The 17,650-nt window shown below is 35.2% G+C and overlaps 1 protein-coding gene across 2 annotated transcripts in view; it reads right to left on the bottom strand.

Moving 5' to 3' along the window:
* Positions 1-961: 961 nt before the first annotated feature.
* Positions 962-17,650, bottom strand: part of Prkg1 (protein kinase, cGMP-dependent, type I) — a 1,080,074-nt gene continuing 1,063,385 nt past the window's right edge. Inside the window, exons 12-18 of one of the 2 annotated variants that reach the window (XM_013017166.1) lie at positions 16,973-17,062; positions 10,512-10,653; positions 9,005-9,168; positions 7,187-7,309; positions 6,905-6,967; positions 5,211-5,277; positions 962-3,366 (exon numbers count right to left, since the gene is read on the bottom strand). In XM_013017166.1, the coding sequence (XP_012872620.1) occupies positions 3,268-3,366; positions 5,211-5,277; positions 6,905-6,967; positions 7,187-7,309; positions 9,005-9,168; positions 10,512-10,653; positions 16,973-17,062 (748 nt within the window). In that variant the 3' untranslated portion in view covers positions 962-3,267. The remainder of the gene's footprint in view (positions 3,367-5,210; positions 5,278-6,904; positions 6,968-7,186; positions 7,310-9,004; positions 9,169-10,511; positions 10,654-16,972; positions 17,063-17,650) is intronic. The other variant, XM_013017167.1, reaches the window with a different exon arrangement.

Genomic DNA, 17,650 nt, shown 5'->3' with positions numbered 1-17,650 from the left:
TATATGTACCACAAAATATCACACAAAAATATCTATTTACATAAATATTTGTCTGTGGTCCTATCGTGAAAGAAAACATTTTTATGGATAATGCACAGATCATCTGTTTTCTGAATTCAGTTCTAACATCCTTGCCTTCAATCTCATAGATGACTTTTAAATTAATCATCAGTTCAGTTATTTAGAAATGAAACTACAAGAATTCTATAGTTGAATTTATATATTATTTCACATGTGTCTGTCACATGTTTCTTCCATCATTGAAAAAATATAATTGAAAGAATACAATCAAAATAAATTTGTTTTAAATGCTACATGGATCTGATACATCTTTTAATAACAAAGAAGAAACCTAAAAAATCAATTATAACAATTTCCATAAACCATTTTCTCTAATGAATTCAATTTATTTCAAACATAATAGTATTCCTTCTCTTGGCAATTTTCAGTTTCCTTGTGAGTCAAGACACACAGAAAGCCCCATTTCCCATACTCAAAATATTAACAATTAAGTCAGTTAACAAATCAAACAGCTTGGCACTGTTCTAACTTACCTAGACTTTTTTCATGTAATAAAAAAGAGGGGATGTGAAAATTTCAGAACTAAAGTAGATGCATTTTGTGAAGCTGACCATGAAGTATAGCCCTAGTGTCTTCATTTAGACGAGATTTAAATCCTTAAAACTAAGTATTGAATACCAGGTGAATGTTTTCTGTTAGCAATTCTTGGAAGTTATAGTTCACCTTTGTTTTATTTTGGTGATTGCTTTCAACAACCTAATGCAATGACCTGAAATGAATAGGGATTCAGTTCTAAGTGGGAAAACAACCTATAATTGTAATGTGCTGAATGCCACTTCTCACTTTTCCATTGTGCTTCCGCATATGTTGTCTTAGACTTGAACCATAGGTCCCAAATCCTCTGTTACCTACCACTTCTGGGGCTGTTGAGATTTTTTTAAATTGTAGAAGTAGATTCACTTTGCTAATGACAAGGAAAATAAATTCTACCAATCCTTTAGCATGTTTAAATTATAAAGTCACTGACATTGATGCTAAAGTTGAAACAATCTATTTTAAAGCTCAGTTAAAAGAAACAACACTTCTGAAATAACATCTATCCTAGCTAGCTTTTAAGTAGATGTTTTTTACTTTATATTCTAAGTCTATAGTGATCAGCAGATGTCTGGGAATAGACTGATTTTGAAAAATTGCTTGAAAAGGCGGGAAAATGCCAATAATACAATAAATAACTTAGATCAAAGTCTTAATTATTTTTTCTAATTATAATGCTTTTATTAGTTTCTAATTATTTACCTTTAGTATAATAGGCCATCGGCCTATTATATTTTGAAAATATATTCTAAAGTACTTTTGAATATGAAAAATGTAGCCAAAACTCATAATATTTGCTTTCTGGGCTGGGACATCATAATCTAATTGGACATACTTTATAGAATTTTCTACACTGACCAAACATATACTTAGACAAAAAACAAGCAAAACATACTTAGACCAAAAAGCAAATATATACTTCTTAGGCCAAATTAACACAAATATCTACACCAGGATGACAGCTTGGATGGTAATACATATGTCTGTGTAAGTATAATGTATCTGCCTGAAAGAAGCTTCTGCTACATAGGACAACTAATCATAGTAACATGGCCAGGCATCACCAGACTTAATTTGTTGATTCTTTTTCTCACATGAAAACATTTGATATTAAAAATCCAAGCTTTTCTAGCTAACAAGAAACTTCAGGAATACAATTATTTCTGTCTTATTTAGCTTTTATTTTTAGGAAATCCCTTTCCTGTTTTCCTCTCTAAACCCTTCCTATTTTGACAAACTCTGACTACTTCATCAAAAGATAATCAGTACCTGGTTCTTGTCATGTTCTGTGACCTCACATAAGCAAAGTTCCTGGTTCTAGAAAATCTTCATATCTTTGACTTTGTATTTATTTTCTTTTCCTTTCTGATGTTTGTTTCTTTTAGTTCAGGCCTAAGACAAGGAGCTAGTTCATTCATATATATATCATATATATAATATCATATGTAAATATCATATATTATATATATGATATATATCACCTTTCTCTCTCAGACCCAGACTATGTTGTATAAGTGAAATCTGACAGAAATTTGATTTAATAAATTTAGTGAAAATGCTTGCATCTCTGGCTAGACATGTAATGATTAGAATTTCTGTTGTCTGTTCAGACATTGACATTACAGATGAAAGATATACATAGCACCTATAGAGTTTTTTGTATTTTTTATTTTTTGGATGGACCTTAATGCCTTCCACCCTATCCCTCCCCTACCCCAAGGGTTCATTTTTATAAAAGGGAATATTTGAAGCCCCAGTTTGAGGGTATGTTAGGTAATAAATAAAAACCAATTTGCTGCTACTCATTTCCAGGACCCTCTTTAAGCACTATATGTATATATATATATATATATATTTAAATATGAAATGATTTTGTGAATTGTTTTTTCCTCCCATTCTGTCATGCCAATTTATCAAAAAGGAACAAACAAATACCATGCATTTTTTTTCAGTCCTCGGAAAACACACATGACCCTGCTACAGAAAGGGCTCAGCAATCCCATAGCAGTTGTGCTTTTATCATACCAATTTTTAAAAAATCTGTCAGAAAGAAAAGATAACATTCAGTCTTGTCATCAGCACTGCTGGGAAATAAAATTGTGAAACTTCTAGCACTGGTTTGACATGAATGCTGTGACCCACAGATATGTGGTCTTCTGTGTACAGTATACCTACTGGCTCACAGTAACAGATTTCACAACCTTCATTTGAAAACAGGGAATAAGCCCAGGATCTGTACCCTAGTCATTTCCCCTACTCAATATATTATTCTTTCATCCTCTTGATAACTCTAGCAGGGTATAGACTCCTCTACTAAGTTGAAGTGTCTCCTACAGTCTTTCAAATTATAATCAGAGCAAAGCAAGATCATTGCAACAACAGAAAAAAACAACATCTCTTTACTGGTGAAAGACTTTGCTTCAGGACCACCATGTCAACTGCTATGTTAGATTCAAAACAGAAAACATGTAAAGAGCACTATTGTCATCTAAGCAATAAGTCCTAATGCCACTGTAGTTACTGGAGCAGCATCGATCAAAGGCATCATGGTGACCCCGAGCACTAATCTTCTCTCTTTCCCTCGTGTTTGCTGGCAGCTGTGTCTCAGAAAAAGCTGTCTTCAGCAAGGCAGAAGCAGGTAAGAGAAATGCATTAGAAGTCTATATCCCAGCCCGAGTTGTCATCAGGGGGCGGTTCGTCGCTGTCCTCAGGGAAACTGTCAAAATTGCTTGTGTCTGTGGGTGATGCCACCTGCAACAGGAGAGACTGCATAGTCCAAAGCCTCTCACGTTTTCAAAATTCCAAGTGACAATATTATTTGTTCCCTGTTCTTAATACGGTAGTTCCTAAATGTATGTGTTTGTTTAATATGGAAAAGATTAAAATGAAGTACTAAATATTGTGTCATAGACATATCCATTGCATGATGTTTAAATCAGATTAAGCAAATGTGTTTTAACCATTTATTATTTATGATAAAAATAATTTAGTTTTTCCTCTAGCCTCTAGTACATTATCATTCTCTTTGACCAATGAAAAATGTAACAACCATGGGGCAGTCTTTGCCCCTGCCCTTCTCAGCTCCAGGCCTTTGATAACTACCATGCTACTCTCAACTTACGTGAGATGAACTCTTTTAGATGTTACATAGGAGCATGATTATGCACTTTGCAATAGCTGCCTCTGCACCTGACTTAGTGCACTTAACATAACGACCTCTATTTCCAACCATGGTGTTGCAAATTACTGGAATTCATTGTTTTTATAGTTTTCTGTGGTTTCTGTATATCCGTCTATCTATCTATCTATCTATCTATCTATCTATCTATCTATCTATCTATCTATCTATCTATCTATCATCTATATCACATTATCTTTTTTCATCAATAATTTTAAGAATAATTTTATTCACTTTCTACTCTAGAACCATTTCTGGCCTTCTAGTATGTACTAAGCACAGTGAGTGACTATTGATTTTTTTAAAAAAAGGAAATGGCTCTTACCCTCAAATATTTATATTATAATAGATAATACATTGTATGGCTAAACCAAGCACAGAAATCTATGTGAAATTATGAATTTTGGCTAGTGCTTTGGAAAAATAAAAAATTCCACAAGAGCAAGTGGTCACAAAAAGTCCATTTGGAAAAGTTCAAGAAGTGTAGGGCACACACCCATGCCCTGAGAGAGAGCCACATTTTGAAATAATGAAGAGGACAACATCACTCCTGGCTAAACAAGGAGCCAACTGGTATGAGTAGAGCCTGGAGAAATAGAGCCATGTTATATAGATATTTTGTGTGCAGCTTCTAAGGACAATAGAATCCATACTTGAACAACACTTACAAATTTACCAGCTGAATTCCAATTTGCAGAGATCAGTGAAAACCTGCCTAATATTACTAGTACATACTTGACCCTGGGAAAGCCTGGTTGGATAATTTGATATTCACATCTCCCTGTTTCTTCCTCTGTTCTTGCTCTAAAATAAAGCTTTTCAAATGCAGTATATTGCATTCAACAGATACAGTGCTGGTAAAAATAAAATCTAAATGAAAACTGTTGAAACCTATTTCAAATTAGTAGAGGTATGCAGTCTACTTATCTAACTCCTATTTAACAACAAGATGAACATCAAAGAATCTGACTTGTTAAGTAAAGGGGCTTCTTCTGGTAAGAAGAGCATTCTTTGAAGGATAAACATCCAGTCAAACTGGAGGAAGTCAGTAGCAACTAAGAGACATCAGTGAAACAGCATGGGCTAAACAGTGATTGTTGTTAAAACAGTTGCAAAATCACTATGCCCTTCTGCATATACTTAATATTTATCATAATGGAAGTTAATTGACTCATCAGTAAAGGAAACTTGAATTAAAATTGGAAAAAAAAACTATAAGAGCAAACAGATATATAAGTCATCCTTTAAATCAATATATCTATGCTTGTACTTTAGGATATGTTGAAACTTTAATACAGTACTTTATAGAATGTGTTTCACCTGATCATAGGATGGATGTTTAAAAATAACAAATATTTGTTGATTGACAAACTCTATCAAGTATGTCCTAGAATTCAGAGCTGGAATGTATACTTACACTTGGTATGATGGGAGGTGTCAAAGTACCTTTCCTTAAGCCTTCCCAATTAAAGCCTTCAAACCATCTAGGTGAGAAAAAAAATATAGGCAATTTAAGGTGGCGAATCCCAGTTGTAATCTTCTTATTACAACATGTTGGATATGTATAATGGCTAGATAGTAGTTAGGTAAACATTTACATGTGCCAAAAATATGTTCACCCTTTAACTGTAGAGTTTAATTGGCTTTTTCTTAAAGCGTGTACCTTTAGAAATGTAGTTATCAGATTTAAACACCAACTACCATGCAAATTCATTTCCTATAATTTCAGTTAGGATGTCTGTGTAACCTTGTCCCTCTGCAATTATTATAAGCAAATACATGTGATGATATGCTCACCCTATGTCCTGCATGTCACTTTACAGAGATAGAACTGGGTGGGAAGGAATCAGGGCATAAATTAATAATCCATCTTTGCTACTGGGTCAGTACTCAGCTTTGACTAATTTAAATTTTCACACCACAATGTTTGGCTCTTCGTATTCCGCTTTCCTCATTTACCGTCTTTTTCAATAGGAAGAAGTGTACTAAGTAAATTATTTTTCTGTAAAAATGAGAACTACATACTGTAACACTAGAAATTGTATGATTTTTGTCTGTGGAGTATTTCAGCATTAACAAATACTTATACCAATTTCTTAGCAAGTCATACAAAATCACAGCTATCTCAGTAAATAAGCTTATTTGATAAGGATGTGGGTTTTCTGGGAGCATTACAGAAGCAGATGAAAAGAGAGGAAAAATAAACAATTTGTGTTGGCTTGGCTTTAGAAACTCTAACCAATGTATCTAATGGTGAAGATGCTGGAGTTTGTTGTTGTTTTGGTTCATTTTGTTTTTAAACTTTTTGACCTTTTGTTCTATCACCTTACTTAATGGACAGGAGGTGATATGAAACTACATGTTTTTAATTTAGTAGAAAAATGTAGAATGTCAGATTTTTTCTGTTATGCTATTAAAGAATAGTTTCCAATTTTTTAAATGCAATTTTTCTTTTAAAAAATTTAAAGTAAGTTTTTTATTGTGAAAATACTGTACAGAGGGGTTACAGTCACATGAGAAAGGTAATGAGTACATTTCTTATCAAGCATTGTTGCCTCCTCCTTTTTTTCCCCTACCATCCCTTCCCTCCCATCTCCACAACTACACTTCTCCCCTCCCCCTCCCTCCCCTCCCTTGCCCCCCTGCCTAAATTGTAAAGTTCATTTTTCGAAATAACATCTTTTTCATCTCATTGTTGCAATGGGTCCGCCTGTATCCCTATTTAAACAGTATTTTTTCCCTTCCACTGGGTCAGAGGGAAGAAAATGTCAGTGCCCAGGGGCTAGGAGAAAGTGCATTTGTTGTTTGGAAAGTCATAAAGTAGTAAAATAGTTAGATACACTAACATCAAGCTCTATACACACTGACAGTTCTTGGTAAAATAAATTTGTCTACATTCTCACTTTCAATGTTACTGCAGAATTATTGCATTATGTATATGTATTATAAATGTATTGTATTATGTATATAACAGTAACTCATTTGTCTACATTCTTTCTCTCTTTGGATATCACTGTAGGATTATTTTATATAGACACTAGAAAACATCACCCTGTGGAAATTCTCAACAGGTTTTCTGAACTCTGAAATAGAAAAACAAAGAACACTTACTTGTGCTTTTGAATGTCTTTTACTCCATTTTTCAAATTTCCTAATCTTTCAGATGGGTTGTCCCTAAAAATAAAATAATAGTTTTGTTAAGTAATCTATTTTTTTCACACTGTGATACCTTCAAATATAATGTGCTTGAATAAGGTGTGGTGGTTCATCCCTGTAATCTCAACAACCAAGCAGGAGAATGATTAAGATCAGGGCTAGCGTGGACTGTAGAGTGAAATCCTATCTCAAAAACAAACCAATGATGATACAAGAAAATGTGGTTGAAACACTAACCTGCATAGTTTTTTAATTAAATTAGCAGCATTTTTGGCAATCTTCTTTGGAAATTCTATCATATCAATCCCTCTCAGGATGATGTTATAGGTTTTCATAGGATCTGGGCCTGAGAAAGGTGGGCTGCAAAATTGAGAGACATAAGATGTATCATGTTTGATAAGGAATGTACTCATTACCTTACTCATGTAACTGAACCCCTCTATACAGTATTTTTACAATAAAAATGTATTAAAATTTTTTTAAATGTATCATTTTTGCTTTGTCAAAAAGAATACTCTTGCTGTATTAAGTTCTACAATTCTTATGCAGGGCTCCAAGTTAATTAAACAAATGGAATACAATGTGAATAATATTAAAACAACCTGGCCATTCACTTAGTGAAACCATCAGTGCATAAAATATATTTGCTGTTTCCCTTCCATCCTTTAGTGCAAGTGCCTGACCCCTCTTGCTGTTCTTATTTATTCAAGCTGTGTGCTTTATCTTCTGGTTTTCCTCACACGAACTGATGCACTGATTATACTGGGATGAAGTGTAAAGTCATTAAGAGGAGTCACAGGAGAATTAAGGATACGACCTCTCCTCATGTCACTGACACCATTACTGCAGGCAGGCACAGAAGCACCGTCCATCTCAGGGAATTATTTTGCCTAGAGATTCATCCCATATTTATCTGACTAAGGACTCATTTCATCAAGTCTCCATTTAAATGTTGCACTGCTTCCTCCCAAGGCCTACTTGGATAACCTACATCAACCAAAAGTGTCTGATAATCTGAGCTAAAACAGGAAAGATTCAGTTTTCTGTTCTTTCCAAACCTGAACTTCTTCTGAAATGACTCCTTTACTTATTTTCCTCAGCACCTGTCATGTGGGTGTGTTAGTTTTTCTTTTATATTGGTCCTGCAGGAGCTTGGAGTGTATCTTATATCTTATGCTGACTTTAGCAGTTATGAATTATGTATTACAATCTTCAGCAAAATGCATCCATCTAGATATAAAAATTGCTAATAGATTCTCTTACTTCCATGGAGAGTTGATCTAGACTTGTTTATATGATTACTATTTGTCTTGCTCCATTGCCAGCCAAATGACTACCATCAAAAGTCTCATGGAGCTGGGCACCAGTGGCTGACGCCTGTAATCCTAGCTACTCAGGAGTCTAAGATCTGAGGATCATGTTTCAAAGACAGCCTGGGCAGGAAAGTCTGTGAGACTCTTATCTCCAATAAACCACTAGAAAACCAGAAGTGGCACTGTGGCTCAAGTGGTAGAGTGCTAGCCTTGAGCTGAAGAGCTGAGGGATAGCACCCAAGTCCAGAGTTCAAGCCCCACGACCGACAAAAAAAAAGTCTCATATAGGCTGGGAACGTGGCTTAGTGGTAGAGTGCATGAAGCCCTGAGTCCGATTTCCCAATACCACATAAACAGAAAAAGCCTAAAGTGGCACTGTGGCTCATTTTGGTAGAGTGCTAGCCTTGAGCAAAAGAAGCTAAGGGACAGTGCCCAGGCCCTGTGTTCAAGCTCCATGACTGGGAAAAAAAGGTCTCATGGAAAGGGATTGAGTCCTTCATATAATCATCACTCTACATAAAAACTTAGTAAGAACAAAATTACAAGTTAGCAATGAGTTGCTTGCTCGCATATAACTTGTGTCAGCTCTTGTGTCAAGAATTCATGATCATTTAAGTAACTAATTGAAGCATGGTAACAGGGAGGCATATACTTTAAGTTGGTCTAAATGGAGGGCAGAGGCAGGAGTGTGTAGGTATTTTGGGTCCATTTTTATTGAGCTCTTCCCTATAAATGTCCATACCTGCCAGTCAGAAGTTCATACATTAGAATTCCCAGTGACCAGTAGTCAGCTGAAATGTCATGACCTTTGTTGAGGATGATCTCTGGGGCTACATATTCTGGAGTTCCACAGAAAGTCCATGTTTTCTTTCCAAATCCTATTTTCTTTGCAAAGCCAAAGTCAACCTTGCGAAAGAAAAAAGTAAGATACTTCAGCCATTTATATTGTACATCAATAAGCTGTGGAGCAGTAAGTTATTTTGCTGAACGACACTGGCAATGATCAACACTAAAAATATAAACATGGGTAGAAATAATGACTATATTGCAAGCATTTTAGATGAAATTTACATTATTACAAAGACAAGCAAATCATTCTCTGGATAAACACTTTGCTTTCTCTACTTTGATGACAATGGAGGTTTATAGGGCTTAGGAGACTAAGTAGGCCAACAACTTCATTCTCAGAATAGACAAAATTACTGCTGTAAATCAGAAGCTGGCCTTTCATCTACTGTTAATTATTTGAGAAATCCCTTTGTTGTGAGCAGAGGTGAAGAACTCATGTATGTGACTAGCAACTCTGCTCTTGGTGCATATGAGCAGATAAAATAGAAACTTGCCCTAATTTTTCTAGGAATCTTCTGAAGGAAGAACTGCAAATTCAAACACAGAATTTCTTTCCTAAAGCAAATTGATTTAGATATTAATACTAGCCTCCATAGATTTAATTTTTCTAACAATTATATGATGAATACAAAATCACAGAAAGGGCAAGGCACCAATAGCTGACAAGTGTAATCCCAGCTTCTCAGGAGGCTGAGATCTGAGGATCACAGTTCAAAGCCAGCCCAGGCAGGAAAGTTCACAAGACTCTTATTTCCAATAAACTACTAAAAATAAAATAAAAAATTTAAAAAGCTGGAAGTAGAGCTGTGGCTCAAATGGTTGGGCAATCCTCTTGAGCAAAAAAGCATAGAGACAGACAGCACTCAGGCCCTGAATTGTAGCCCCATGATTGGCACCAAAAAAAATCACAAAAAATTTAAAAAATAAAATCACTTACTGATAGATATGAAGTCTACAAAAAACTGGGCACTATTAAATGTTTTTACTATTTACTATATGTAAATCTTCAGCTCTTTGGATCGATTATTGCAAATAATTTTATTTATAATATAGAAAACTAAAACATAATACTGAGCATATAATATATACTCATTGCCTTGGATGGCAAAGGCTGGATGAACATATAATTTTTACTAGTACTTCTAGGTCCATGAACACATGCGAGTAAGGATATTTTCTAATGCTCATTAGAAAGTGTATTTTGTCAGAGTATTATTAACACAAACCTAGTTACTTAGATTCTCATAATATTTGCATTATTTCTTAAAACCTATTGTAAGAACAGTTATCCCATTAAAATGAAAAGAAAAAGCTTGCTTTCAATGTTAGCAAATGAGCACAGCTTTGCAAACAAACACTTTAAACCTGCAGCACAGAAACCATGTGTGACAGACACTGACCAGTTTGGCGTAGCCTCGGTGATCTAGAATGAGATTTTCTGGCTTAAGGTCCCTGTAAATGATTCCTTTGGAATGCAGATAGGCAAATGCTTCTACCACACAAGCTGTGTAAAATCTGGTTGTAGAATCTTCAAAAGAACCTCTGAAATACAGACAATAGAATGCAAACAGTATGAGTAATTTCTCTAATTAGGCTGATTTTTATTTTGTCATTTTGCTAAATACCCATGTCAAAATTCCTTTCGATACCAGAGTCCAACAGCTTAGTGTGACATGATTGCCATTCCACTTGGGTTTAAAAAAAAAAAACATCTGAGGATCAAATCAAGGACCTCTCTGCATTGGTGAGTGGGGCAGTTAAATCTCACTTCCTGAAAGGGGTCAGGAGGAGTTCTATAACAGACCAAGATTCACAGACTTGGTAGCTTCCTTTCAACAGCCCACTAGGATATAAAATAGCAAAGATCTCAAAGACAGAGGGTGAGAGTATGATAGAGAATTCTATTTTAGAGACTGTCTACTAAGAATTTGCTTTTTAAAGGAAAAGCTTACAAATTTATTCCTATTCATTTTTTAGATATGGTTTTTGAAATGCAAACACAAAGCTATCATTCCCAAAGAAGCAACAAACATTTCCAGCTAGGTATTCATCCATTTTGAGACTTTTGTCATAAAGCCAATATCCATTTCCTCATTATCACCATCTCAGAAGCAAGAAGAGATAACACTAAAAGATGATTAGAAGAAGGTAATTGGGAGGAAATATTAATTTGATGGTGATATTTCACAAGAAAGTTCTCTTTCTATCCTTCTGCCTCTGTCTCTCTTCATTTATACATCTGTATATGTTGAGTTAATGAAGTACCAGTGAAGAAAATGAACTTGGCATCAAAGATGAAACGTTACAACAGAACCCTCTAGCCTTGCTTTATGCACATGACTCCTTAGAAAAAACCTGTGTTCATTCTTCTTTTTCAATTAATAAATTCAATCTAATAATGTTATTATTTAGACCATTAGCATGAATCAGCTCCTGGGGTGGCTGAGAGAGAGTAGGGATGGAGAGCATGAGAGTTTTAAATATTAGTTTGCAACAAACACTAGCCCCACAAGTTCATGCTCATAGGAGCCCCTGATGCCTGCTGGCCTTTGGGTGACATTTACCCATTTTTCAAATTTGAACAGTGATGTTTAACAAACTGAATGATGGAATATGGCCACATCTTTACCAAATATGATAGAAAATCTTAGGCCACTATTACCACCTCATAGGTAATTTTTCAGAATATTGTGTTTCAGAAATGTGTAATCTTTATTTCAATGACCAATGTCCCTGTACGTTGTCACTAAAATAACTAGCAATTCCCAAAAGAATTGTTGTTCTTTTGAAACGCGGTTCTAAGAACAATGGTATTTACTCCTCTAAGTACTGGAATTTTAGCTTCTCTGGTGCTACGCCTATGCTGAAGTTTGGAGAGCTCTACAATATTGGTTATCATTCCTCCAGAAGATACCTAGGGGCCAGGCAAGATGGCTGCTGCCTGTCATCCTAGCTACCTGGGACATGGAGATTGGACAGGTAACAGTTTGAAGATAGTTCAAGAGAAAAAGATTTTGAGGCTTCATCTCAACCAATAAAAGCTGGGTTATATGGGGTGCACCTATCATTCCAGCTACATGGAAAACATAGCTAGAAAGATTATAGTCCAGGCTACTCCAGGCATAAACTTGAGATCAAAGTATGGAGGTTCCTGAAAAAGACTCCACATAGAGCTCCCCTATGACCCTCCTATGACTTCTGAGCATTTACCCAAATGACCACAAACAAGGCCATACTAAAGCTACCAGCACAACTATGTTGATCGCAGCATCATTCACCATAGTTAAGATATGGAACCAACCCAGACTCCCCTCAGTAGATGAATGGATCAAGAAAATGTGATGTGATGTGTGTGTGTGTGCGTGTGTGTGTAATGGAATTCTATGCTTCCATCAGAAAGACTGGCATCACCCCATTCGTAAGGAAATGGAAAGACTTGGACAAAATCATTTTAAGTGAAGTAAGCCAGATCCAAAGAAACATAGAGATCCCATGGTCTCCCTCATTTATAATAACTAGTATATGTCTAGGATAGTCCTAGCAGATAAGCAGAATAGCTCAATAGCTTTGTACATATGACCATATAAGATGATGCTAAGCGAAATGAACTCCAGGACATAGAAACAAGAAGTTTTTCTTAGTTCTTGTTGTTTTTTGGGTTTTTTAAAATTTAATTTTTTTTGGCCGGTTGTGGGGCTTGGGCGCTGTCCCTCAGCTCTTCAGCTCAAGGCGAGCGCTCTACCACTCGAGCCACACAGCACCACTTCCGGTTTTCTAGTGGTTTATTGGAGATAAGAGTCTCACGGAATTTCCTGCCCCGGCTGGCTTTGAACTGCGATCCTCAGATTTCAGCCTCCTCAGCAGCTAGGATTACAGGCGTGAGCCACCGGCGCCCGGCTGTTCTTGTTGTTTTTAATGTACTATGTGATTTATTTTTGCTTTTGTGGGTTTTTTTTCCTATGGTTTATCACTTGTTGTCACTGTATTTGATTTAGGTGCCCTGAGTATTATATATACATTTATCTGAATTAAGGAAGGGAACGGGAACAACAAAATTGGGAGACAAAGGGTGAAGCAATGTAACAGTGATACAAGACAACATTGGAAATGAACTGTACAACTTGGTGGTGGTGGTGGGGATTTGGGAAGGGGGTAAAAGTGGAAGAAAAATGAGGGAAGGGGTCACAAGTTTGACAAGAAATGTACTCACTTCCTTACTTATTTAAGTGTAACCCCCCTGTACATCACCTTGACAATAAAGTTAAATTAGAAATTAAAAATAAAGAAATAGCTCAAGTAAAACAGTTAAAAATAGCTAAAATAAAAAGGGGCAGGGGCATGACTAAAGTGCTCGTCTAGCGAAAACCAGGGCCTGAGTTCCAGTACTTCTAAAGATGTATCTTGAGTATTTCCTCTATATAAATATATCTATAATCAATTATTTTTGAAAGAATAAAAATTTGTCTCAACCCTGGAATAATCAATATATTATATGCCCAACAATGTTTATCAGCCACACACTGTTTGTCACGGCATATTTGAGATGGTGGATTTAAAAATATACAACTTGATAGCAGGGCAAAACATGGAATTAGGGTGAGTCAATGTGAAAAATTACTAGCAGAATTGGAAGTGACAGTATAAATTTGATCCAAAACAGAAGTGAAAGCTTGTTTGATCAACAGTTTATACAGAGTTGCTTACAGAAATAAATCATTTGCTCTGTATAAAACTTTGAAATACTAAATTGTGCCTTTGCAGTTCTATCATTGCAGAAGAATGAGTAATGGCAGACTCTTGTACCTCCTTTAGAAATGAGTGGATGGTTTAGCTAAATGGCAGTAGATAACAATTTGCTAGAACTAGAAGATTATGGGTATTTATTGATAAGCACATAAAAATTTAATCACAATGATTAATCACCTTGTCATAAACTGAGTCCTGCAATATCACAATGTAAGTAGATAAAAACACTTCTTATCAAACACCACCAGGCAATACTAACTAGGAGTAGCCATATTACATATTACATTCTGTGCAGGCTTATTGATAATTGTAAAGTTAGTTCAATGGAGGATAAAGTTAAGTAATTATGCAACTTATTCCTTTTGAAATATTTTCAATCAGTACCATCTTTTGGGGCATTAAAGATGAAATTCAATAATCATCTCCACAAAGTATCTGGAATCAAGGAGAATGTACATAGGAAGTCACCTTTAGTCTTGTCCAGGAAGACACATGGATAGAGAGTGAGATGAATGAAATGGGAAAAGTGTAGTTTTGGAGTAATTATGCATGATACTTAGTAGAGGTATCACAAGGATCCAAGGATCCAACTGTAATCCTAGCTACTCAGAAAGCTGAGATCTGAGGACCCAGGTTTGGAATCAGCCCAAGCAGAAAAGTATATGAAACTCTAAACTCCAGTTAACCAGCAGAAATCAGGAAAAACTGTCACCCAAATTGTAGAGCACCAGCCTTGAGTGAAAAAGCTAAGAAGCTAAGAGATGAGACAGTCCCTGAATTCAAGTGTGTGTGTGTGTGTGTGTGTGTGTGTGTGTGTGTATGTGTTCTGACTTCACGTATTTTCATATATAATGTGGCTAATTTTCCCTGATATATTTTTCCTAACAAGTAATCTCTAAGATTGTTTTTGCCAGTCCTGGGGCTTGAACGCAGGGCCTAGGTGATGTCCCTGAGCTTCTTTTGCTCAAGGCTAGCACTCTACCACTTGAGCCATAGCACCACTTCTGGCTTTTTCTCTTTATGTGGTACTGAGGAATCAAACTAGGGCTTCATGCATGCTAGGCAAACTCTTTACCATTGAGCCTCCTTCCCAGTCCTTAATCTTTAAGATTTTAGCTCAAATCCAAACAAATTGAAAGCCTGCCAGTGGCTATGTCTGTTAGAACCTGGATACACAAAGTTGTGTTATGAAATAATATTTACTTTCAAAAATAAGTTGACAAATGATGTCTCTGCATGACTGATGGCTCGGGGGTGGGCAGTGGGTTGAGTTTTTATCACTATTATAGTTATTGGCCTAGTTCAGAAAATTCACAAAAGTTTAAAAAATATCTATGGGAATACAAATGGTCCTTTTACTGAGTGGCTTATCATTTGTTTTTCTGTTTAATTCTGGCTGCAAATCTATTCTTAACCACCAAAATATAAGGGAGAGGTTTAAAACATACCTGTAAAGAAGATTGAAATATCAGGTCAAAATTGTACAATAGAAGCACATTAGAATCAAAATATTAATATAATGTAATCAGATAAATACTGAAAAGTGAGCCCACATCTGTCACAGTAGCATCAGCCTCCTTTATTATTAATTGACAATAATATAATTGTATGCTATAATAGCTTAATATAAATGGCAACCTGATTCCTATAGCCAGGAGGATGCATTTCCTTGTATGTGTTTCCTTACCTATAACTTAATAAATCAAACAAAATACTACTGCAATAAAATATAATATGGTTAAAAAATCCATTTGACATTTGTTAAGTAGGGGCATGACCTAGAAAGAGAAAAGTGCAGTAAGAACACCATTAGGAACCTTGTTTTAATAATTTATAAAGAGCCACTTGTTTTATTCTGGAATCTACAAAGTAAGAAATGTTGAAAATATTACATGAAAACATTAATAGTAGCTATAGCTAGTTTCTTCATTGGAAAGAAAGTATTTAATGAAGGAGAATGCAGCACATAATCATTTTTTTCTTCTAATGGAAGAAAATATTCTAAGGAAAGTTAAAAAGTATATGGATAATATTGAATGATCTGTATAACATTTAGAAGAAATGACCAAAAGATTATTTTTAGGAAATGAAATTGAAATCTCTCTTTCTGCATATGTAAACATTTGTTATAGATATTGTCTTCAGATCTTTTATAGGATAATTTTAAAGATAATTATATAAGCATGAGATAAAAAATTTAGACTATGTTTGCTTAACCAAATGAAATAAACACTATCTAGAAATCTTTACTCACCCTGGAAGAGTAGAAAGATAAATTTAAATCATATTGCTTACATAAAATACTACAGATAATTGGGTTATTTTATTTCCCTAAGACTAGAAAGGACAAAAAGACAAGGTTGGAAATCTGTTTTAATTTTGGAACCAAACAACAGCTAAAGAAAATGTTACTTGGAAAAGAAAGTATGAGTGTCAGCGAAGATAGATTGTCCATCTGAAAACTAAATAGAGCAAGTAAACCATAGGTCCAGATGATACCTATAATCTTCCTCATGTTAAATGAATGGATTGAATTCCAGGTATAAAGCTAAACTAAGACTTGTCCATGAAGATTCCTAGGTACGTTTTTGTGTTGGTGCTTGCTTGTTGTATGTTTTTGTGCCAGTACTAGGGCTTGAACTCATTGTCTGTGTGCTACCTCTTAGGTTTTATTTTGCTAAAAGGCCTGCGCTCTATCAGTTGGGCCAGGGCTCTGCTTCTGGCTTTTTGCTGTTTCACTGGAGATAAGAATCACACAGACTTTCCTGACCTGGAACTGTTGATCCTCAGATCTCAGCCTCCTGAGTAGATAGGATTCTATATCTGAGTGACAGGGATGCAGGGTGGGGGAACTTGAGATAGTGTTTTTATGGAGGAGAGACCCTATATTGATTAGATACTAAGTGAGGTCTACATGTATTACAGTAAGTCATTTGGCCATAGTGAGTTATGCCTTGTGTTTACTTTGCATTTTGAAAAAGATATATATATATATATATACATATATATATACATACATATATATATATATATATAAGGATTTGTAAGAAGTGAGTGAAAATTTTAGACTTTATAACAATGTATTTTTCTCATAGAAATGTCTCAAATCTCCTACCTATCCCTGAGAATGGTCCAGAGCTCTCCACCCAGGCACGCTTCCATCAGCATATACAAATACTTGCTGTCCTTAAATGTTCGGTACAGCCTGCAAATAGTAAACATGAAAGCAGCGTAGAAACATCATTTTACATATTTAAAAATATTAAAAACCATATTGAATTGAACATTTCAAGATAACTAAAATTAATGTGGTTATGATCAAAGCATATGTAAAGCTGTGAGCGCCCAGACGGTAGTCCTCTCATTTGCCATGCATGAAAGTTTTTGAGAAAAAAATAAATGAAAAAAAAATCCGAAGTCACACTAAGGAAAAGAAGCCAATGGTCCATGAGTTAGATCTTCACACCATAGGAAACTAATGACTCACTTGAGATGATTTAATTCAAGTGATCATGGAGAAGAGAATTTTTTGGGATTCTATCAGTTCTAATTTGTCTGAGGTCCTAAACATTGATTTTCATATTGTATGTAATAGATTTAATAATTAAATAGACTACATTTTGTGAATATAGATGTGCAATTTTCATGTGCTTCTTATTTAAACCCATTCTATGTTTCATTTTTCACATGCACCACCACCACCATATTGACCAGAGCTGCTTCTACATGTGAAAAACGATCTGTTATTCTCTCATCAGTGCTTTCAAAATACTGAGGTGGAAGGATTGGCTGT

Source organism: Dipodomys ordii, unplaced genomic scaffold (assembly GCF_000151885.1).
Source record: "Dipodomys ordii isolate 6190 unplaced genomic scaffold, Dord_2.0 Scaffold34, whole genome shotgun sequence".
In the NCBI taxonomy this organism is placed as follows: Eukaryota; Metazoa; Chordata; class Mammalia; order Rodentia; family Heteromyidae; genus Dipodomys; species Dipodomys ordii.
The sequence above is the reverse complement of the archived record's forward strand: the minus strand, read 5'-3'. Positions and strand labels throughout refer to the sequence as shown.